General features: G+C 36.2%; 1 protein-coding gene across 2 annotated transcripts in view; it reads right to left on the bottom strand.

Moving 5' to 3' along the window:
* The window catches only part of LOC150093314 (uncharacterized), a 207,045-nt gene that overhangs the window by 27,455 nt on the left and 153,877 nt on the right, over window positions 1-25,713 (bottom strand). For both annotated transcript variants that reach the window (XM_090413488.1, XM_090413487.1), the window contains one exon: window positions 16,334-16,529. In XM_090413488.1, the coding sequence (XP_090269614.1) occupies window positions 16,334-16,529 (196 nt within the window). The remainder of the gene's footprint in view (window positions 1-16,333; window positions 16,530-25,713) is intronic.

The following is a 25,713-nucleotide window of genomic DNA, read 5'->3' on the forward strand; positions in this document are numbered from 1 at the left end:
GACATCTTCTGCATTCATTATCGCCCTACCCAACTTTGCATCATCAGCAAACAAATGAACTGTTCCACTTAGATCCTTCCCTATATCGTTAATGAACAGATTAAACAGCAGTGGTCCAAGAACAGAACCCTGCGGCACACCACTAGTCACAGGCCGTCTTTTGGACTCTACTCCTGAATAAACTACTCTTTGATATCTCTCCATCAACCACCCACCTATCCAACCCTATATTCATTCCCATATGTTGTAGTTTATGGATTAGAATTCCATGTGGTGTCCTGTCAAATGCCTTTGCCAGGTCCAGCAGTATCACTGTAAACCCATTACCCTTATCCAGTTCAGTCGTCACCTTGTTATAAAACTTGAGCAAGTTACTGAGGCATGATCTACCCTTCACAAAGCCATGCTGTCCCCTGTACAATATTTCATTTTCATCAATCCATTCCTGTATTTTTCCCTTGACTACTTTCTCCAAGACCTTGACAACGACTCCTGATATGCTGATCGGTCGGTAATTTGCAATTTGCAACCATAGTCTTGGATCCTCCTTTATGCAGTGAAGCTATTTTCCCCTCTTTCCACACCTTCGGGACTAAACCAGACCCGAGACTCAGATTAAACAACATGGTCAAGGGCACTGATAATTCCTTAGCCGCTTCATGCAAGACCTGTGCCGGTATACCATCCAATACCACAGATGTGTTCACATTAAGGTTCTGTAATAGACTATTCACCTCCACTTTATTCATCACAATTCCAGTATAAACTAATGGTCCCTTCATTTTTTCAATGTCACCACCTGGATGATATACGTTTGCAAAGTGCTCGCTCAGTAACTCCACTATATTCACTGTTTCAGTGACCTCCTTACCATCATTCCTTAAAATCATTTTGCCGTGTACAGTTTTTTCCTTGCTTGCAGCATATTGAAAGAACTGTTTGGGATTCTCTTTAGCTTGCATAGCTAGTTTCCTTTCATAATCCGCTTTTGCTTTTTTTTACCACACTCGTTACCTTTCTGGCATAACCGTTCATGTGCCTGCAGGTCACTCCCTTTCTTTAAATTCCCTCCACAGTTTTTTTTTTTTTTTGCAGCTCAAGCTTAATGGTGTTATTCATCCATTTAACCCCTACTTGTTTTACTATTCAGACCCTAGGTATACAATCAGCTATAACCTCCTGTAAATGCTCCTTGACTACTTCCCATGCTCTATCGACATCCAGCCCTTGCAGTTGTAAATGCTAAGCACTGATCCTAAGCTTGTCATACTTGCCAGCACGGTAATTCCAATTAAGTTACTTTTATACTTATAAGTTACTTTTTACTTATGATTTACATTTAAAATGTTGGCGGTTTCTAAACATATTTTGTCTGCTATGTTATTTGTGATGAATCTTAAGCCTCTTTCAATATTACAAATAAAATCCAGTTTGTTCATCGATCTGGGTGCTATGGCAAAATTTAGACCTTTCGAGAGTAATGAGAGTTCATCTTTGTTTAAGGTGTGGTTGGATAGGTTGACTATGTTACTGTTACCTGCTGTCGATTGGTGGCTCCTGTTGCTTCTGGTTGGTTGTTATAATTCACTGCGAGGAATATCACTGCATGGAGAAAGCGTTACTCAGGGAACAGATTCAGGCCACGAGAAAAAACTTGGCCATTACTCAAAACCAGGTACAAAATATAAAATCGGAACTTTCAAGTTACTTGATGCAGATATTTGGATTATCCTTGAACAAATTACTTACAACATGGCAAACCATATCCTTCAAACTAAGAAAGAAAATCTCATATCCAAATTTCATAGACTAAAAGATCGACAAAACCAAAGGACATATTTAAAATTTCCCAAAGTGAACTTTAATATCCAACCAAAAGCAAGAAGCAACAGGAGCCACCAATTGCCAACAGGTAACAGTAAGATAGTCAACCTATCCAACCACGCCTTAAACAAAGATGAACTCTCACTACTCTCCAAAGGTCTAAATTTTGCCATAGCACCCAGTTCGATGAACAAACTGGATTTTATTTGTAATATTGAAAGAGGCTTAAGATTCATCCCAAATAACATAGCAGACAAAATACTTTTAGAAACTGCCAACATTTTAAATGTAAATCATAAGAAAACAATAACAAGTAATTTAACAAAACACGAATTAACGGCAGTGAAATCATTAAAATCAAATCCGAACATCGTAATAACTAGAGCCGATAAAAGAAAACGGCACTGTTATTCTAAACCGAACCACTTATTTAGAAAAAATGAATCTACTAGTCTCGGACAATAGTACATACCAACACGTTAACTACGACCCAACCAATAGAATAAAAATAAAACTGAGAAACTACTTAAATCTATTACTACATGGCCAGAAGAGATAGCGAAAAAACTAATTCTGCACTACGCTCGTTCTCCTAGAATTTATGGTCTACCAAAGATACACAAACAAAACATACCACTCCGGCTGATAGTCGAAGGTATAGATAGCCTGAATTATCACTTAGTCAAGAAATTAGCAGCAAAACTCAAGGAGCTGGTAGTTCATTCTCCCTCTTACCAGAAACACACAACACTTCATAAACATAATCAAAGACATTACACTAGAAAAAGAAGATTTATTAGTCAGTTTTTGATATCTCTGCCCTTTTTACGAATGTCCCAATCAATGACATAATCCTTCTTTTACAGAACAAATCCCCTCCAGATACAACGGTGCTCTTTGCGCATGTATTACGTTCTGGTTATTTTGTATGGCAAAACGCTTTTTACCTACGAAAAGAAGTCACAGCCATAGGCGTGCCATTATTCCCCCCCCCCCCCCCCCCCCATTGCTAACTTCTATATGGAACATTTTCAGCAGCATGCTCTAGATTCCTCTTCTTTAAAAACCCAAAGTCTGGCTTAGATACGTTGACGATGTTTTCACGATCTGGCCATGGCTGCCAGACACTAGACAATTTCCTTAGCCACCTAAACAAACAACATAAACGCATACAGTTCACAATTGAAATCGAAAAACAGCACACTTCCGTTTCTAGATACACTTGTCACACGTCTTCCTTCACTGTTTACCAGAAACCGACACATACTGGCCAACATATACACATAAACTCCTACCACTACCAGCTAACACAAAATCTAGGCATCATTAATACTCTAAAAAACAGGGCTCTGAAGATCTGCTCTAATGAACAAGCACTGAAAGACGAATTTAAAGTTATCAGCAATACTTTTCTAAAAAAAATTGTTACAGCCAAAACACCATTAACAAAATTCTCTACAAGACCTCAATAAAAAACAAAGATAAACCAGACTACAATAAAACTATAATCAATCCTTACATTAAAGGGATATCAGATAAAATAAACAGAATACTACAAAAATACAACCTCAAAGTCAACTTTAAACCTCCTGCAAAACTAAAAAGATTACTCAACTCATCCAAAGACTCACTCCCTCTGCTGGCCCACCCTGGAGTTTACCGTATTTATTGCACCTGTAATATACCATATATAGGGGAAACAGGACGCACAATCAATTAATATCAGACAAAAGGAACATAAACGACACATTAAATATAATAACTATGGTGAAGCTGGTCTTTCTGACCATGCCCTGACCACTTTACATAGAATTGACTGGAAAAGCACCAGTTGTTTACATCAGTGCTTCCCAATCTTATGGATGCCAAGGCCCCCTTTGGAAAAATTTAAATATCCCCCCCCTATCAAAAAAAAAATCGTAATACAGACATATTATTATATTTATTGTATTTATATTGAATATAATTTATATTCAAGATTTTGATTAGTAATGTTTTTTGTGTTGCTTATTGTGTTGTTACCTTTGAAAAGAAACTTATATGAATAAGCATATATTTGCTAACCAACACCAATGTGTGATTTTTTCCATTAAAATATAAAAAATAACAAAAAATAAATATTAAAAATTAAATACGTTTCTTTTAAGATTAAAAAATCTACTGTGTCTTAAAACATTTTAAATTTGTTTTCATTATTTCACGGCCATCCTCAACAAAACTTACGGCCCCCAAGGGGGGACGCAGCCAACAGTTTGGGAAGCTCTGGTTTACACCATAACAAAATATGGTATAACCCAAATTTATGGAAGCCTGCAAGATTATTATCAACCACCCCAACTGAACAATAATGATGGTCTAAAAATCCCAAGCATATGGAAGCCACATATTCCATCCACAGAACCTTGCTCTCCAAGAGTTAGCTATAAACAATCCAGAATCCTAAATCTAAAATAACAATTGTAATGCTAAAAATAGAAGACTATCTATAAGAAAGAATTTTTTCCTATGTTATCTTAAATAGAATTTAGTTTTGATGTAGTGTCTAAATAATTAATTTTTTTTTTTTTCACTTGAGGTCATGCCAGTAGATTAACTGGTGATCAAATCATTGTTCCTTTAGCTTACTGTGTATAATGTAACTCAGCTTGTCCTGTATATTTGTATATACTCCAAATGATGATCTTAATATGAAGACATCAGGAAATTAAAAGTTATTTAAAACAGGGTTGTCAAGTCCATAATTTCTAAAATGAAAGATATGTAAATTGCTTTACTTGTTCAAGTATATGATTTTCTAAGTTGACTGAAATTTTTTTCCCCATCTGTTTATATTTTCATTGTGTTAGTTTTTAGATTTATTTTCATTTCAAAAGTTTTGCACTTTTCATTTAAAATTTTTATTGTCTTCCCATTGTACTCTAGATTCTGCAGGAATAATAATATCATCTGCATATTTAACGTAATTGAGATTTATTTGTAGACTTGGTTCTTCGGCTATAGTTTGCATATTTCTTCGAGATAGATAGGAAATGAATTTGGCTAGAGCAGGCAATCCTGCACAACTCCTTTTTCTACTTTGAATTTGTCAGTTTTTATTTCATTATCATTACATAAACAATTTACTATGCACATGCATATAGAAAATTCAAACTGCCAAGATATCCATCTTTGGTGCCATGGTGACTAGCAGACCATGATCCTGTAAAGTCTGCCTCAATAATTGCATATTTTACTTTGAAGGAAAAAAAAAAAAAAAAAAAAAAAACTCGCAAAAAAAAAGTATTTTTTTGCAAGTTGTGCCTCCCAAAGTTTGAGCTTGGCCACAAAACCTTTGATGTGATCAAACAGAGTGTACACCAGTTGATCTCTGGATTGTAGCCGCGTATTTAAGTAATTCATATGCAACAAGATGTTGGTCACAAAGGCAAAGTCTGTCATCCACTTCAGATCGTGGAATTCCACAATCGGATTCCCCTTGGTTTGCATGAACTGCTGTATTTCGCTCCTTAAGTCAAAGACAAACTGGGGCACAATGCCAAAAATCTGCAAACCTACTTACCCTACACTAATAAGGCCAATAATGGAATATGCAGCACCTATCTGGTCACCTTTGGCCTCATCAGAAAAAAAAAAATTAGACAAAATACAATCAAAAGCATCCAAGATTATCATTGGTGTAGTCTCATCCATTAACAACATCAGAGCCCAACAGGAATGTGGGCTTGACCTGCTGGAGGACAGACAAAAATTTGCCACCATAAAATTCATAAATAATATCAGAAGCTACCAAAGTGATCATATCTCCCTAAAAACGTATGACCATTGGAATCAAAAATGCAGACTTCACAGATCATCAACTTTACAATATGATGACACTATCAGGAAGGAAATAGGTCTTGATCAGCTAAATGCCCACATAAACAAAGAACCTCTATTTTCCAGTCCTTTACCTCCATAAAATCTTACCTTACCAAACTCTGTACAAAAAAAGAATAAAAAGAAATGCTCAAAGAAAAAGGCCTAAATACTATCAACCTTCTTTCATCCTCCAAACAGGGTACTTGTTATACTGATGGATTGTCAGACACCAATATGATTAATGGGGGCACTGGTTTTCTCCTTCTACTCCCAAAAGGTGAAAAACTTTCAATAAAAGTTGGATCTGGGAGAATTGCTTTCAATTTTACCAGCAAACTTTATGTAATAAATAAAGCACTCGAAGCCTACTTAAAATTATCATCATCTCAACAATCTGAGGGAATCATAATTTAGTGACTCAAGATCAGCTATGGAGGTAATCAAAAATGGCAATACCAAGCTCACACAAGACACCCATAAACTCTTAAATCAACTAAAGTGTTTAGGAAAAAATTGCATTTTACAATGGATTCCTGCTCATGTAGGCGTAGGCATTGATTACAAGAAGTAGCTGAAAAATTAGCAAAAGAGGCCAGAGAACTCAACCAATAAACTCACTTGATAACTCTTGCTGATGCTAACACACTAGCAAAAGCCAAACTAATTCCACTGAAATCAGTGATACAACATCAAATTCCCGAAATCAATACTGACAGAAAGACCTCCAACCACGATAGCAAGACTACAAACAGGACATTATAGACGAATGAACAGATGATACGAGAACATATAGAAACTGCAACAACTGCCCTAATACTGAACTGATACCCACTCACATCTTTACCTGTCCAGCAATTACAGCAGCCTTGCAAGAAATAGATCCTAATCCTGAACAACAGCACTATACAAACAAAATCATCGATATAGCCAAAGCAGTTCAAGGAGCATGGAAACATCTAAGACTCTTCAAAGGACAAGACAACAACAAGTCAAAGATCTTTTAAGAACCTTCCCTCTTCTCAAACAACGCGCATCACTATAATAAACCACATTGCTGTGATCCAATTCACACTCTTGGATTGGTTTGGTTTATAGTTTATTTGGCACAAAGGCAACACAGGTTACTGTGCCATACTAAAGGTTACAACTATACAAAGCAGTTTCAGAAAATTGTAAACAATATGTCTGTTTACAATATGAGTGCACAGCAACGCACAAGGTCAGAGGTTATTACAGTAGTGCAAAAAAACTAAGCCAAGGAATGCAGTATCTACATATATGTAAAATTATAACAGATGCTTTTACAGCAGTACAAAAATAGGCAAAAAGGGATCATTATACAATATGTATGGATGAAAATTAAATTTAGCAATTTAGTATAACCAGAATTTAGCAATACATATAAACAGAATTACTAGAAGGTACACATATAGACAAGGTGTCCTACAGCATTACACGATAAGTCGAAAAATAAAGTAGTAAATAAAATGCATACACAAAATTTATGTTAAGCAGTGCAGTATCTACATATAAATAAAATTACTGCTGAGGTTTCAGCAGTACATAAATAGATAACAGTACAGGTTAACATATGTACATACAAAACAAGTCAAGGAAAGCAGTATCTATATATAGTAAGATTACAACAAACATTATTATACTAATACTTAAAGAGTCAGAAAGGAATTATTATACAGCATATATGCATAAAATTTAAGTTTAGCATTACGGTATTTACATATTAACAAAATTACAACAGGGTGATACAAATATACAAGATCAAGGTCTACGGTAATACATAATTGGTCAAATTTAACCTAATGAATAATATGTATGTATAAAAGTTAAGCAAAACAGTATTTACATATAAACAAATTTACATTCAAATGTGTTTGTACAAATTAATTCTTTCTAAAAAATTAAAAACATCATGCAATTTGCCTGAATCTGCTAACATTTCCCTGAGTGTATATGGCTTAGTCAGATAGGTGAAAATTTCATTGCTCTCTCATGTAAATTTTTGACAATCTACCAGAATATGATGAATAGCGAGATGTGTGTGTTGCATTTTTCCCATATGGGAGGGTCATCAGCTCTCAGTAAATAAGAATGTGTAAGGTGACTGTGACCTATGAGGAGCCTAGGAAGAACAACCTCCTTCTTTTTCTTTGTACGCTGACTAGAATGCCAGTGTTTAATTTCGGGTTTAATGTCATATAATTTGTTTGTTAATGCTTCCTGCCATGTTAACTCCCACTGAGCAATTAGCTTTGATCTTATAAGCTGTCTGTAGTCTGTATATGAAACTGTCAAACAGTATGTGGAGAAGGTATGAGCTGATTTAGCAGCTGCATCCTCATTTCCCTTAATTCCGATGTGGCTGGGAATCCAGCAGAACTGAATATCAAAATTAAGGATTTTCATTTTGTGAAAGAGGTGTAGCACCTCATAAAGTAATGGATGTGGATTATACATAGGAGAGGAGATAGCCTGTAAAGAGCTCAATGAATCTGTATAAATTATAAACTTTTGGTAGCAGTTTTCTTTTATATGCACAAGTGCAAGCTGAATGGCATGTAACTCTGCTTATAATTACTGCAGTCTGGTGGGATCTGATTTGAGATAATAATGTCAGGAAACACAGCAGCACAGCTAACAGAGATATTAATTCTTGAACCATCGGTATAGATGGATAAGAAATCAGTGTGTGTGCTCCTCTGTGTGCATTAAACAATTGCAGGTAGATGGATGATGAAGTATAAGATTTCTGTAGCCGACAAAGTGAGAGGTTGCAAGATGGTGTGCAAACCTGCCATGGAGGAATGCTGTTATGTTTAGTGTAGCTAATGTTGTCAACATTTATACCAACAGCTTGCAAAGTTTCTTTAACACGCATACTAAAAGGATGTATAGCAGTTTGATGTATGTGATATTGAGCTTTCCAATGCAGAGAGAAGATACTAGTCCATGTAGGATGATCTGGGAGAGATTTTATTTTTAGGGCATAATTAAGAGATAACTGTTTCCGTCGAAGTGAAAGAGCTGGTTCATTTGCTTTAACATAGAGAATTTGAGTGGGTGATGTGCGAAAGGCACCAGTAGCTATCCATATATACCCTGATGATGGATGGAATCCAACCATCGTAGGTTACTCTGTCTTGCAGAACCATAGACTTGGGACCCATAATCCAGCTTTGAACATATAAGTGCATGATAAAGATGGGGCAATGAAGCTCGATCAGCACCCTACTCAGTAGAGGATAGAGTGCGAAAGAGGTTCAAAGTTCTTTTGCACTTTTCTCTTAGTTGACGAATGTGTGGTAGAAATGTAAATTTTCTGTCAAAGATGAGTCCCAAGAACTTGGTTTCTGTAGCTACTTGAATAACAGTATGTTCCATTCTTAGTTCAGGATCTGGGCGATGACTGCGTTTTCGACAGAAGTGTACACAGACACTTTTTTCTGTTGAAAACCTGAATCTATTATTAAGAGCCCACAGAGAAGTTGAAGTTGCTGAAGTTGTCTTTCAATTACTCTAATGTTACGTGAGTGACAGTAAATTGTGAAGTCATCAACATATAGAGCATTGTTTACAGTGGGAGGAAGCTGTTCAATGATTGAATTAATTTCAATAGCAAAAAGGGTCATACTTAAGACAGAGCCTTGGGAGAACACCCTGTTCCTGATGATATGGTCAAGATAATGTGCTTCTCACTCCGACTTGGAAAGTTTGCCTGGACAGAAAGTTTTTAATAAATATAGGGAGGTGTCCTTTGAGACCTAGGTTATAGAGGTCTTTTAATATGCCACATCACCAGACTGTGTCATAAGCTTTTTCCATGCCAAAAAAAAAAAAAAACTGAGACAAGATGTTTTCGCTTCAGCAATGCATTTCATATACAAGTTTCTAAACGAACCAAATGATCTAAAGTTGATCGATGTCTACGGAAATCATATTGTGTATTGGAGAGAAGACTGTCGCTTTCTAAATACCAGATAAGTCTGGCATTAACCATTTTCTCTAGTATCTTACAAAGACAGCCAGTCAGAGAAATGGGATGATAATTATTTGCTTGTGTTGGATCTTTTTCTGGTTTTCGGATAGCAATGACAATTGACTTATGCCAAGAATTTGAAACTCTTCCTCTGCAAGTATTCTATTGTATAATAAGAAAAGAAGATCCATAGAAGATGATAGTAGACGTTTTATCATTTCAGAATGGATGTCATCAGACCCTACTGCACTAGGGTGAGATTGTAGGAGAGCTCTTTTTAGTTCCTCCTTAACAAATGGCCGAAGAATGCTGGTAGAAAAATTAAGCCTTTGTTTCTCTTGCTGCTCTTTTGTATTGAAATTTCAGGAGAATATGAAGCACCAAAACCACCTCATCATCCTCTTAAAAAACCAGGAGTCTACAAAATCCATTGCTTTTGTGGGATTTGCTACGTAGGACAGACAGGAAGATCTGAAGAAATATGCATGGCTGAACACCAAAAAGACACGATACAAAACAGAACAAAAAACGGGTCTTGCTTTCTATACCACTTCCACTGGACATGATGTACTCTGGCAAAAAACGACGATGTCATACATAGAAAACAACAGCTATATAAGAAAATTTAAAGAAGCTGCTAATATGCTGAAAAACCCAACCCAATGCAATAAAAATCAAGGTTTAATTTTCCATCAAGTGGTCAGCTCTAATAAAAAATCTACCTCAATCTGAGCTTGGACTGTATGAACGAGAACAAGAACACGTAACATTGTCCAGTATTGTTCAACGTCAATAACATTTTATATCTGCATTCTGTTATTTGAGTTTATGAATAGCCAGACGGTTATGATTTATATTTATTAATTTCTCTTGTTTAAACTTACTATTTACCCCTGAAGATGTAAATCCTACGATTTACAAAACTTGTCGGGAACTATTATTTCAGTATGTATAACTGAATAATAAAAAAATGTGGTGTAACCACCGAAATATGTCTTTTGAATATGAAGCTGTTGCTGAGATTCTAGCAAAAGTTTCTCCCAAAGTATCTACAATAGCTTTGGGATCAGCAATAACACTTCCATTATGGTCTAAGGTAGACAAACAATTTGTACTATATCTGTCTTACATCTTCTGGATTTTATCCCATACAATTTTTGGACTGATCATTTGATTAATTGATGTAGTAAATTGGATCCATGATTGTTTTTGATCTGACATCTTACATAACATGCGTTGGCTTGAGCACGCTTGAAAGCTATTAAATTTGATGTGGTGGGGTATCTACAAAATATGCCCCATGCTCTGTGTTGATCTTTTTTGGCTGCCTGATATTCTGGGTTCCACCAAGGCTTTGGATAGATTGGAAACCGAGATGATGTTTTTGGGATGGAGGCTGTTGCTACCTGGACAATGCATTCTGTTATATATTTTACTGCTTCATTAATAGGTGTTTGACTGATGGCGTCAGCATTAAATTTTGCAAGATGAGAGAAAGTGTTCCAGTCAGCCTGGTCCATTTTCCATATAGGTGTGGGTGAACATGGTTCCTGTGAAGACATCGTGCAGAGAACAGGAAAGTGATCACTTCCATATATGTTCTCTTCAACGTCCCACGTGAGAAGTGGAAGAATGGAAGGGGAGAAGATTGTAAGATTAATTGCAGAATATGAACGGGTAGGCATATGGAAGAAAGTAGTGAGTTTATTATTTAAAAGGGAAAGGTTATTATTATCAAGAATTCTTTCAGTGATTCGATCTCGTCTATTAGTGTTGGCAGTACTCCATAGAGTATTGTGACCATTAAAGTCACCCATCAAAAGTATGGGTTCAGGCAGTTGCAAGATAAGTTATCAAGATCAGTTTCATTTAACTCAGCACTTGGTGGTAAATAAATCGAACATACTGTAATAAGAAATCTATGGAGAAGCAAATCGCTACTGCTTCCAGAAGTATTAAGTTGGATCTGATGGAAAGGAATATGACTGCCTACTAGGATAGCTATTCCTCCATGAGCTGGACCACCTCCAGTTCTGTCCTTATGTACAACAGTGAAATTCCTAAAGATACGGTCCTCATTGAGTCTTAAGTACATTTCCTGTAGACAGAAACAGAAAGGTTTGTGTTTCTGCAACATCTTGATATCATCAATATTCTGGTGATCCCACGACAGTTCCATTGTAAAAATTTTCCTATTCTCTTGATTTTATTGACTTGTCTGGTTTTTGGGAGGTTGAGGGCTTACATTTGTCAGATTTATATTTATCCATTGTTTTAGGGAAATATAGACGGCCAGTGTCCATCTCTTCCTCTGGTAGAGTGTTCAAAACATCAAATGTGTTAGGGTCAGTTGGTAGGTTTAGTTTGCTTTCAGTGGGTACCAAGGTATTCATTTTTTCTGTGTGAGTGTTTTGTGGTTTATCTTTGAGTGATATCTCCACCATAATTTTTTTGACAGGTGAGTTTTCATCGAATGGGAACCATTTTTGAAGTTGTCTCTGGAGTAAGGCCATAGGTCCTGTGATTAATGCGCTCAACAGAGAAGCACTTGTGATCATAAAGTTCAGGTATGGTGAAATTATCAGATGGTGGAACAGACATACATGTTTGGGTTACTGTTGGCACTTTTTTAATTGTTACTTTTTCAGCATAAGAGGATCGTAGAACGTGTAATGGTGGCCAACTTTCTTCTTGCATCCTGATATGTTATGTTTTGTTCTGTTTTAATTTTTGTATCTCTTTTTCTTCTTTCCATTTCTGACATGCACAAGAATAAGCTGGATGATCTCCCTGACAGTTGACACATTTAGTTTTTTCTGCACAGCAAGATTTGTGATCATGTTCTTTTTACTACCACATCAGGCACAGGTAGTAGAACCACAACAGGAAGTTTGGGCATGTCCATATCTTTGACATTTAAAGCATCTCAGTGGGTTAGGGATGTATATTCTAACAAGACAGCTGAGATACCCTGCTTTTACAGATGTCAGAGGCCTAAGTGTATCAAAAGTAAGAATGATGTTCTTGGTTGAGACCAGGCGACCATCCCTCCGTTATCAGTCAGGATGCGCCTCAGACCCATCACTCCTTGATCTTTAAGCTCTGAACATATCTCTCATCAGGAACATCAAGGAGATTCCATTCTGATATCATTCCTCTACTGGAATTGAGTGTTCTGTGAGGTGTTACTGCAATTTGTATTCCACCCATTGTCGTTGCTCTCAGTAGCTTCTCCGAATGTTGTTTACACAGTGTTTCCACGAGGATATCACCAGAACACAATTTCTTGACAGTTTTGGGAGGTTTTGCCAGTCCTAAACCTTTTTGGGTAAAGAAGGGTGAGTGACATTTTCCCAGTTGGTTTTTCACCTGTTGCATGAATGATTAAAAAGGTCGGTACATTTATGTTAGTATCTGATATATTTTGTTTCTTGCTTCTGTTTCCATATGCTGTATCTACGGTATCAGTACTTTGTTGGGACTTTGTTAGGGTCCCTGAAACATTTGAGGATGAAGGATTCATATTTAAAGAGTTTTTAGTTTGGCGCAGAGCTCCCTACCTGCCACGGAGCTACACATGGACACCCACTACCCGGCAAGCAAAGACTGCGCTCAGGAGTGGAACGGCAGGGCTACTCTGGACGCTATACTGGCACTACAGCAGGTCTAGTATCCTGACCCTGGACCATGGGGTGAGAGACTTACTGCAACACCATTGACCCTTGCAGGCAAGCCCACTAGCCGATTGATCCTGGCTGGGCCATCCAAGACTGCCTGTTTTGCCAAAGCAGGGGCCAAATTAGTGTAAGACTACCAAGATCCCCCTTTCCGGATGTCCACGGGTCGCACCACACGGCAAAGACGGCAGCAGGGCATTAGCTCCAGTGATGATGGTCAGGAAAAAGGATAGTGAAAAAGATTCAGGAGAAGCAGAGCAGAGAATACGGGAAGAAAACCAAAAAAAAAAAAAAAAAGGAAGTGAAAAGGTGGCTCGCAGGCCATGCGTTGAAGATCTTTGCACTATGCAATCAAATGTAAATATAGTTTGTAATTACACTGAAGAGCCTTTGTTGCTTAGCTGGCAATGACAGTGCCCTCAGTTAAAAGACCTGGGTTAATCCTCTATAATAAAAAAAAACTTTAGATAAAAGAAGGGCTTTTCATCTGCAGGTGAGTTAGCCAGTTTTATGAGATAACTTTTTTTTTACTCCTGTCAACATAGGTTTTTCATCCAGAGAACAGAAAAACAACCACAGAATACATATATAAGTGACAGACAACAGAAGACTATGGATACAGGATTAACTGCTCTACCACAATATTAATTTAGTTTCTATGAATCAAAGTTACTGGCTAGGCCATCAAGCCTAAACATGTTAAGGAGAAGAAAAAGAAGATTTATACTAGATATTGCAGAAACCAACAGTGAACTAGTGACTAATTATATGCAGCTTCTTTATAGCTCTATTGTATTACAAATGAAAAGTTTCCAAATTTCGACAAACTTGACAAAATTACTATGTGAGAAATGATATATTAAAAAATCATGCAATTCTTTTAAAATCCTGAATTTATTTTTATTTTAAGTTAATGTTTAAACACATAAATTATTAACTAATTTTTTTCCGATCTTTCCCAATAGATTTTTACACATGCATTGTTTCCAGTACATTTATAAACCAGAATTGGTAATATTCTTTTTTTTTCCCTAATAACACAAAAATTTACTCTATTTTCTGTTCTCATAAGATAGTAATGTCAGTATGCTATATGAGGCTACTGGATTGATAAATATATTATAACGAATTTTTCAACTTATTTGCAAAGATTTCTCAAGCACTGATAAACATTAATAGAGTTGACAAGATATAACTAGAAAATTTACCATGATGCCAGATATTCATAAATTAAAGCTAACCAGTTAAAGTTAACTGGTCTCACATTAGGTGACAGGATTTTTACTCTTGGAAACTCAGTATGGGTTATCAAGATGAAAAATCCTGGTCTGAGGAATATATGCAAGTGACAGCCTGACAGACACACAGCAAGCAAAGCAGACAGATCAATCTCTATAATAACATAATAAGTTTCTATGAAGCCAAGATATATATGGTCATGGCAGGCTAGTGAGCCTAACACAATAAAGAAGTTGAAAGTTTATTTTTCACTTGGTTAGAGTATAATAAATTTAGTTTAATCCTTTATCCAAGTGTGAGCAAACAAAGTTTGCGCCTGAAGTATCTTCAGGACTGGGGTAAGGTGATACAGCACCAGGGCAACTCGTTGCAAAGGTGGAGCTTGCTCCACCTTTGCAACGAGTTGCCCTGGTGCTGTATCACCTTACCCCAGTCCTGAAGATACTTCAGGCGCAAACTTTGTTTGCTCACACTTGGATAAAGGATTAAACTAAATTTATTATACAATAAAGAAGGTAATGAGATATGCACACAAAGCTTTGCAAAATAATGTTTGCATTTTAAATAAAAATATTTTTCAGACTAAACTGTTGATTGTTATCTAAACTAACAGAATTTTATGAGCATGCATGCATGCATGCTCATAAAATTCTAATCAGTATATGGAGATGGATATGTGCATATATTCCTCAGACCAAGAAAAAAAAAAGTTTAGTGATTAATGCAAAATTTGACTAGTAATTTGCATGCACCAAGAATTTAGGCAAGTTCATAGGTTTGCAAATTTAGGCTGAGGTTGATAAAATTATGTTTATCGTATTTGCAATATGATAAACATAATTAGGCCCAATTATCAAATTTGAAATTCTAGTTTACTTAATATATAAAATATCTGAATGTTGAATTACAAATATAGAAGTACCGGGTCTGTTTTTCTCTGCAGAAAAGTATTTTAATTATTTATTCATGTTTTTTGATATGTTAGTCAACTGTTAGCTACATTTTCCAACTAAATGGAGGTAAAGGAATGAATTACCTTATTCATTACCTTATTACATAAGAGATAAATTGCAGACGTTAAAACTGATTCTACTAAATAAATTAAAAGACAAATTAACTGCAGTTGCTCTGGAGATGTTGGAGAGCATATAGCAAAAGCAGAGCAAGTTGAATGTATACTGAACTCACACACTGGATTCATTTATCCAAAATAAAAAATAGTAATAAAACAAACATGATATTCCAAATTGTCAGTCACAATACTTGTTCATTCATAAAATTTCTCTTTATCCTAAATGGGATGAACCTAGGTCTTTCTAAGTGAAGATCATTGTTGATAATGACTGAGCTACAGAGCCCCCTTCCCCATTTCTTTTGTGAGCAGAGGTAATCTAAGGTGGTATGATCACTTAAACAAAATGGAAGAAAAAAAGGTTAATTAACCTTTTTAAAAAAGAGACACAGCAGAGAACCGAAATCTAGGTAGAATGATGAAGTTAGCCTTACAAGACCAAAAATGTTGGATGTGATCAAATCACATTCAACTGATTAATTTGAAAGAAAACTGTTGATAAGAAACTAGTAAACACATTATTCCTGATATGTGCATCCTTATGAGGGTACACATATCAAAGAATTTGATGATGATGATGATATATTGCAGTATGTGATGAAATACATGATAATTCATTGCAAACCAACAGAAACTCTAAAAGGTAACACTGCATAGATGTATACATACCCTAATATATTGAGCTTACATCGCAGGCTATGAAGTACACTGAAAATTTTGTGCATTGATGTTACTAAATCATGTGTAGCTAAGGTGGTGGCAGATCTGGTGGATGGAATCTTTTCCTTAATAAACTGAAACGTTGTCATTTCTCCTTTCTTAAACCAATCTTGGTCATGCTTATAGCGAAAACTTTCTCTCAAACCTTAGGAATAAATAAAGACATAAATCCATGAAGCAATCTCCCCAAATAAATACATTAATTGTAGTTATCAGAATATGTTTCTGCTACTGAAATATCTTCAGTTTAAAAACTAAACTGAATGCTAATTTGATTTTTTTTTAAAAATTATTTTTAAGTTTACTAAAATACAGCATTACAAAAATCCTCTAAATAAAGTAACTGCAGAGGTCAGCCTGCTTCCTAAAGAAAATAGGATTTTTAACTCCAAAAGTAACAAATAACCAAATTAGCATACATAATACAGGGTGTCTGAAAATTATCTTTATCACTTTTATCCAATATAAAAAGTCAACTAAGAGGTGTAGAAATATTGGGGTAGTCCCATTTTACAGGGAAACTCGATTAAGTTTTTCTGAATATCAAATTTTGACAGTTATTTCATTTTTTTTCAGATTTTCGTTCCTACCTTCAGTCGCAATGAATTCACAGGAAAACGCATAGTATGTTGAGTCATTTATTCAAACAAAATCCAACCCACAGAATCAATCAATGTTTTATTCAGAGTTTGCCACTGAATCTCCAAGGTTTGATTCCTGTTCTCAAACTCTTTCATTTTCTTTTCAATAATCTTTCTGTATTTTAGTCTACAGTTTACATATGAGAGCTGCTCAACTTTTATTCGCTTTCAAAAACCTGCTTGCCCGTGCCAGAGTTAGTCGATCTCTGGCACGGGCAAGCAGGTTTTTCCTCCCGGAAACTCGGGTTTTTCGTCCTGTAAACTCAAGAAAATCGACCGTAGAACCCACATTATTTCAGACATTAAAATATATTGTGTTAGGGTTAGAGACCACGAGATGGCGGCACATTTGAGCCGTCTCTCTTCACTGCGTACCGCTTAATTAGTGATAGCCTTGGGCCATCTGTCTCTGATTGGGTACCAGTGGAGATTGAACTGCCCACTCAGTCTCCAAAAGTTAGATAGGGCTAAATGGCCTCGCCTACTTCCGTATATACGGGAATAAAAAGGCGTTAGTTGATTGATTGATTGAATCCAACCCACAGGTCCAATGAAGGTTTAAAACTTATTATAACAAATTGCTTCTGTCAAGATTAACCAATTGTAGCTTTTCATGTTTCAGAGAAGGTTAACAAACATAATTTTCACATTTGGGTGGGGAAGGGGGGGGGGTCAGAAAATCCATATTGCATGTCAGAGCACAATTAGAGACAGTCCAAAATTAATGTGGCCTGTTTCATGATCAAGTGATTGGGCCCTTTTTCTTCAATGAACTAACAGTGACCTCCAACACTTACACAGACATGCTACAACACTTTGTCTAGTCAACTGGAAAAACTGCAAAATCATATCATGTTCTAGCAAGATGTTGCACTGTCACATAAGCTTGGTATAAAACATTTATGGAAACTGGAAGTGTGAAACAGAAGAGAGGAGTAGGGTACCTGAACGTCTGAAGAAAATGTCGAGCATATTCAAGATACTACTGTTCAAAGTCCACACAAGTTGATATGAACTGCATCATGTGAGTTGCTCTGTTCGACAATGTATGATATCTTCTGAAAATGTTTGAGGTTGTATCATTACAAGTTGCAACTCTTGCTAAAGATTATGTAATAAAATAGGGTCACTTGTAAGGAATTTGCAATGATACTACTTGACAAAGTCAACCAAGACAATGATTTTCTGGCAAGAATCATGTTTTCTGATGAGGTAGCTTTCCATGTTTCAGAGAAGGTTAACAAACATAATTTTCACATTTGGGTGGGGTGGGGGGGGGGGTCAGAAAATCCATATTGCATGTCAGAGTAATTAGAGACAGTCCAAAAGTTAATGTGGCCTGTTTCATGATCAAGTGATTGGGCCCTTTTTCTTCAATGAACTAACAGTGACCTCCAACACTTATATAGACATGCTACAACACTTTGTCTAGTCAACTGGAAAAACTGCAGAATCATATCATGTTCCAGAAAGATGTTGCAGTGCCACATTTGGTCTTATCATCTGTAAGTGTCTGAATAAGTTATTCCCAAACAAGTGGAATGGACGTGGAGATGCCTTGATCGTCCAACATCATACCCTGCAATTTCTTTCTGTGGGATATTCATTAAAGATCATATGTGCAACACTGAGGAGATCTGAAGGCAAGAATCACAGCATATGGATTGTTCCTTGAATGTTTCGTGAATCACTAAATAGTGCTCATGTTGAATGTTTGAGCCTTTATTACTAACTGGAGAAATCCAGAAATTTAGACATAAAAAACTTTTGGGTTTTCTATGTCTATTCCTTAATTGGTAATTCTATGTGTTTTAGTAAATATTTCGTTTAGTATCAAAGATGTAAAGATAATTTTCAGACACCCTGTATACCAAGTACATTATACTATTTCTGATAAAGACAGGGTGTTCATAAAGTCATGCATCATGGGCTGTTATTTTGTATTTATTTTTATGATTTTATATACTTTTTATTCTAACTTAAATCTAATGATTCTGTGATCTCAAATTTATTCAATGAAAACATGTTTGGAACATCTCAAAGAATGCACATGACATGAATTTAGATTCATCATCCCCTAATTCTAACAAACATATAAAGAAACCTATATTCATTTATGAACATGTTCTGAGGTTAGTGGGACATTTTTTTGAACAATTATTGTGGCTATCTATCCTTATAAATAAATTATTGCTATTTTTTCATCTTTTTTTTTCTTTTCTGATTATATAATATAGGATGTCCACAAAATAAAAAAACAGTTTATAATGCAAGATTTTATGTACACTACCAGATAGGATTTAGGAATACAAGATGGTGTCAGTTCTTTGCCATACTCGTGTATGCTTAAGTTTTCAAATCACTGGTAGCCATTAACTCAACTAGTGATGATGGCTAAGGAAGGAAATAGGCTGCCTACTATTTTCCAAATGTTAGTTAGGACCAAAGAGCTTTATCTACTCATCATCATCAACTTCCTGCCATGTACCCTCAAGGGGTGTACAGGATATGACAGTACTACATGAAAAAATTACATCATTACTAACTTCCTATCTACAATTTTCCTCCAAATCAGTCTGTTACTTGTCAAGACTCCAACATTATCAGATCTTATATTTCTATCATCTAAAGCACTTTGTACTGTATCAACCCACCTATATCTTAGTCTTCCTCTGGGTCGTTTTCATGCCAACCTGGCAGAGAACGCTTGTTTTGCTAATCTTTCCTCTCCCATTCTATTTAAGTGACCATACCACCTGAGATTAGCTCTGCTAATGCATTCCTGGATGCTGACAATGTCAAGTTCTTTCCTAACATCCTCATTTTTAATATGATATCCATTGATGCCATCTGTTCACGCCTTAATCTTTCTCAGGACTCTCATATCTGCAGTCTCTAGTCTTTGGTCAAGTGTTTTACTTCTGACCCAGCTCTCAGATCCATAAGTTAAAACTGGTTTGAACACTGTCTTGTATACAGCTAATTTAGTGTTCCGACTAATTTCTCTCTTATTCCATATGAATTTATTCAATTGACTTCCCACCATACCAGATTTGCTGATTCTGTTGTCTATTTCTATATTTAATTTACCATCTTCAGTAAAAATCGTGCCTAAGTAGCTGAAATGTTTTACTTGTTCCACAGGTTCTCCATTCACAACACAGTTGACATTTTCAATGATTCTGCCTATTTTCATTGTCTTATTATTGCTGACCTTCATACCATATCTATTACAACAGCTATTCAATTTAGTCAGAGAATCTTGCAGACCTGTAGCGGATTTATTTAGAAGTATAACATCATCTGTATAAAGCAAAGAGCTGACATTAACATCTCCAATTTTGATATCAGGTTTAATACCACTTTCCTTCATAATGTGATCCATATAGATAATGAATAACAGAGGGGATAATGTACATCCTTGTCTCACACCAGATTTAACATTAAACCATCTTCCTGTACTTCCTTCAATTCTAACTGCTGACTTACAACTCAAATAAAGACTAAGTATTACTTGATATAATGCCCCATTGACACCATATAACTGCAGCGTATTGAATAGCCTCTCTCTCTTAGCACCTTATTATATGCCTTTTCCAAATCGACAAAGCTTAAATACAGATCTTTGTTATATTCCCATGCTTTCTCGACTATTTGTCGTAAAGTAATTGATCTGACCTTGACAGCCTCTGTTTGGCCTGAATCCAGCTTGTTCTTCACCAAGCTTTTCTTCCACAATTCTTCTCAACCGTTTCTCAAGTATACTTGCATAGATCTTGCCAGGAACACTCAGTAGGGAAATACCTCTGTAATTCTCACATTCAGTTTTATTTCCCTTTTTATATATGGGTACTATGAGAGCTCTACTCCAATCATCGGGAATTCGTCCCTCTGTCCAGGCTTTCTGCAGTGCAGCCACTGTAAGACTCTTATACCACCATACTTCAGCATTTCTGGTCGAATATCATCTACTCATGCTGCCTTTCCACATTTCAAGCCTTTGATGGCTTTTTCTACTTCAAGTATGGATATGTATTCCTGACTGCATGCCTGGTCAGTGTTTTTTTATCACTGTGCTGTCATCACTGCTTGTTTCATTTACCAGTTTTTCAAAGTAATTACTCCATACTTCAAGGATATCTTTTTCTCCTGTTTTCATGTCACCTTTATCATCTCTAACTGCTTTTACAGCACTCTTTCCTCCATTCCTAAGTTTCTTCAACAACTTCCAGAATATTTTGCCACCTTCTTGATATTTATTTTCTATATTCTTGCCAAAGTCCTCCCATGACTTTTGTTTAGCTAGTTTTACACACTGTTTAGCTTTCTTACATTTGTCTCTGTATTCTGTAAGAGTAAAAGCTGACTTATTTGCCAGGAACTTTTGATATGCTTTCTTCTTTTCCTTCACTGCCTCTTTAACTTCCTGTGTCCACCAGGGAGTTCTGATTTTTTTATCCTTGCACACAACCTCTCCACATGCCTCTCTGGCAGAATCAATCAATGTTTTATTCAGAGTTTGCCACTGAATCTCCAAGGTTTGATTCCTGTTCTCAAACTCTTTCATTTTCTTTTCAATAATCTTTCTGTATTTTAGTCTACAGTTTACATATGAGAGCTGCTCAACTTTTATTCGCTTTAAAACTTTCTTACATGTTATTCTTTTCAATATGAAATTCAATTTTATTCTGCTCAAGACTAAATAGTGATCACTTCCAATTTCAAATCCTGTGTACACTCTGGTGTCCTGCACCAGGGAGAAAACATCACTATCAACAATAACATAGTCAATAAGACTTTTCTTATTCCTTGCCTTTTCTCTCCATGTGAATTTGTGCACAATTTTATGTTGGAACATGGTGTTAGTAATAACTAGTCCATGTCCTGAGCAGAAATCCAACATGTATTTGCCATTATTATTAGCTTTGCTCTTTTCTCCAAATTTTCCCAAAATATTTTTGTATGTCTCACAATCATTTCCTACTCTGCTATTTAGATCCCCAACAAGGACCAACTTTTCCTTTTTCATTGTGTCAGTTGCTTTTTCTAAAGCCTCAAAAAATTCCTCTACTTCTACCTTAGTAGACCCTTCTGTGGGACCATAGGCACAAATAAGTCTCATTGTCCAGTTCCCCATTCTCATATTTGCCCACATTACTCTACTTGAGACTGACTGCCATTCAAGAAGATTAGCCTCGTATTTTGTGTTGAATATTATGGCTACTCCTTCTTTTCCTTGATTGTCATTGCCTGAATATAACATTTTGTATTTATTGCTCAGAAAGATCTCACCAGTTTTGGTCTTTTTTGTTTCAGTCACCCCTATTATGTCGGTCTGGTACTTATCTAATTCCTCAGCTAGCTCCATTTCTTTGCCATTCAGGCTTCTTACGTCGATAGTACCGATCTTTAACTCTGGTGATATTGAGTTGGGGTTTGTTTTCAGATTTGTTCCAGTAGCTGACGTTTCGCTGTTTGCCCTGGTTCCCTGGCGAAAACAACGGGGGCCTTGTTTAACCGGGCGACGCCCCAGCCGGCATGAAATTTTGTCATGTTGTCCCATCATTTTTTTATTTTGGTTTAACCAATAAGAATACAATTTGGTCGGCTAAATCCCAAATTGCCAGCCCATCCTCGTTCGTTCAGTATCAAAGTAGATACCCAACAGGGTGTGCACCACGAGAAGGTGAGGATTGGACATTAGGTCAGAAGCCCTGGTCGGTTCTCCGCATTCCTTTAAAGGCTATGTGGAGGTCTCCTCTCAGTTATACAGCTTTGACCCTTAAGCATCCCCTTTATCTACTCCCTCTGGGGAATAAAAGGAATTAGAGGATTTATTTATTTTAAAAAATATTGGACAGATATATTCACACTCTAAAAATCAGTTATTTATAAATTTCAGGAGATTTAATGAGATCATATTCAGATCTCTGAATAATCTTAAACATATTTTCATTTAGAAATTTTGGTTTCATAGTTTAAGAACTGTTATACTCATATCTTATTTGCCACATTACACATTAAAATCATAAAACTGTCGTCAGTTTTATTATCCATGCTTACTAAGCGCCATATGTCAATATGCCTATTTTGGACAGAACTGTTAATATCTACCTCAAAAAATATGACATAACATAAGAAATATATACACTATCATCATTATGATAATTTGAACTAGCCAGACGGTCTTGTAAGAAATGTTGTTGCTCTCCAGAAGCCATAAAAGACAAGAGTTAATCATACTTTCCAAAATCTTGCAAAGACAGTCAGAGCAACTGGATGTGGTGGTATTGTTGTTAATTTATTGGTATCTTTGGATCCTTACCTGGCTTTGGAAAGGCAATAATAATTGCCTTTTTCCAGAATTCTGGAAATTCATTCTCACAGAAACTTCTGTTGAATAAATCAAGCAGCTGATTGATAAAGGATGGTGACAGATGTTTAACAATCTCATAATGAATGCCATCTAGTCCTATAAGCAGATGGTCGGCATTGAGACAAAATAGCTTTCAGTTATTCTTTCTTGAGTGGTCTGTTGTACTTTTCCAGATTGTTCAAAGTGAACAGTATTTGACGTTTTTCTACTTTGCTTATGAGGTTCAGGAATTATGGAGTAAAGGAGGATGTTTGGCTAAACTCTCCCAAAGTGTATCTGCAATTGCTTTTGGGTGAGTAACTGTACATTAATTCCATTCTAGGAGTGAAGAAGGGTGAGTGAAATACCTGTTCTTTATTTTCCAGATATTGTCCTAGACTTTGGTGTTTGTTGATTTACTGAAGATGTGAATTGAGTCTAGAAGTCCTTTCAATTGTGATGGTGAATGTATCATGCTTGGGCATGAGCATGTTTGAATTGCTTTCAAAAACACTACTGCTGTCCAATTCTTCCATAAATATAAATTAAAGATGCCAAGCAATTATATTCTTGGTTTCATCCTATATCCAAGTGTAAGCAAACAAAGCTTGCATGTGAAGTCACTGCACGACTGGGCTACTTGTATAAAGAGGCTACTGACTTCACAATATGCACATATCCTTATGGACATTGTCCATAAGGATATATGCATATTGGGATACTAAGGCAACAGATTATGGGATACTAAGGGAACTGATGTGAAGTTATTCGTTTCTATACAAAAGTAGCCCAGTTGTGAAGATACTTCACGTGCAAGCTTTGTTTGCTTACATTTGGATAAAGGATGAAACCAAGAATATAATTTCTTGGTATCTTTAATTATAATATAACTAAGTGAAAAAACTTTCAACATCTTTCACAAATACTTGGGGTATCCATGGAAGATATCCCAAGCTTAGTTTTGGGGTTTCTTGGCTGCTGTACATTTTGAATTGCACAGTTTGGGGAAAGGCAGAAAACAATATAATTTTTTGGGTGCTGCCATTGTTGCAGCTTGCATTATACACTTTGTAATATGATTTACTGCTTCATTAATATTAAGAAGAGACACTGACTACTGCAAAACCAAATTCTGCTAGAGGTGAGAAGATATTCCATTCAGCTTGATCTATTTTCTGTCATATCTGTGATGGAATATGTAGTTGCCCATGTAAGTGGGGAGATATCATGAGAAAATTACTGTCCCATAGATGTTATCTTTCACTTCCCATTTAAACTGTGAGAAGAGAAATGGTGGGCAAAATGTCAGGTTGATAGCAGTGAATGTTGAGGTTGGCATGTAGAAGGGACAAGCTATTGTTATTGAGCATGCACTCCAAAACATATGTGGCCAGTACAAGAGATGTAACATGAGGTCACCGAGAAATATCTGCACTGGATGGTAGATAAATGCAGCATACTGCAATAAGAGATTCTGGAAGGCAAACAGGAACTGCCTCTATATTATTATTATTAATATTTATGGCATCTCCATGGATTTTGAAGCCTCATTGCAGGAGACCCAAATCAATTATCGTACACACAAATCCTATCATCTCTCTCTCTCTCTCCTTGAATCCATTCACTATCAGGAAACTCACAACCAATTCTAGCAATCCATTCCACTCACTCACCACTCTCCATGAAAAAAAAACGTGGTCCACACACCCTTAATAACCACTCATACACAGGTGGATATTACAACTGATAATTGGATATAAAACCCCTTTAATATTTTAAAAGCTTCTATCATGTCCCCTCTTTTCCACCTATCAACTCAACTTTGTAACACACAAACCTTCAACCTGTCCTTGTAGGGAATATTCCGCAGGCCTGTCACCATTTTTGTCACTCGTCTCTGAATTTTTTCGACCACCTCCTGGTCCTCATGAAACTCAGGCGACCAAATCTGTGCAGAGTACTAGTATTAGGTAGGACTTGTTGGAAAGGGGTACAGTTGCCCAAAAGGATGGACACTTCTCCATCGGCAGGTCTATAGAGGATACAACTCTTTGACCAACTCATAGAGGATCTGCAGAACTAGACCCAGGAAGATACTGAGGTTAAATATATCTAGAAAGAAGGTATGTTGTACATTATGGGATACTAAGCAATTGGATGTGGAGTAAACAGCCTTTATATGTTTCCCATCAAGTACAATATGCCTTAATATAGTGCTGTGAGTGAATACCATTCAAAAAAACAAAAATCAGTTTACTTATTTTCCCCTCTTATAATTTTAACTTGTTTCTGCTATATACTTGACTGTAGTGTCTTGTGTTTCTAAGAAGTGC

This window comes from Typopeltis vanoorti, chromosome 24 (genome assembly GCF_054136105.1).
Source record: "Typopeltis vanoorti isolate ZY-2024b chromosome 24, IOZ_Tvanoo_1.0, whole genome shotgun sequence".
Lineage (NCBI taxonomy): Eukaryota > Metazoa > Arthropoda > Arachnida > Uropygi > Thelyphonidae > Typopeltis > Typopeltis vanoorti.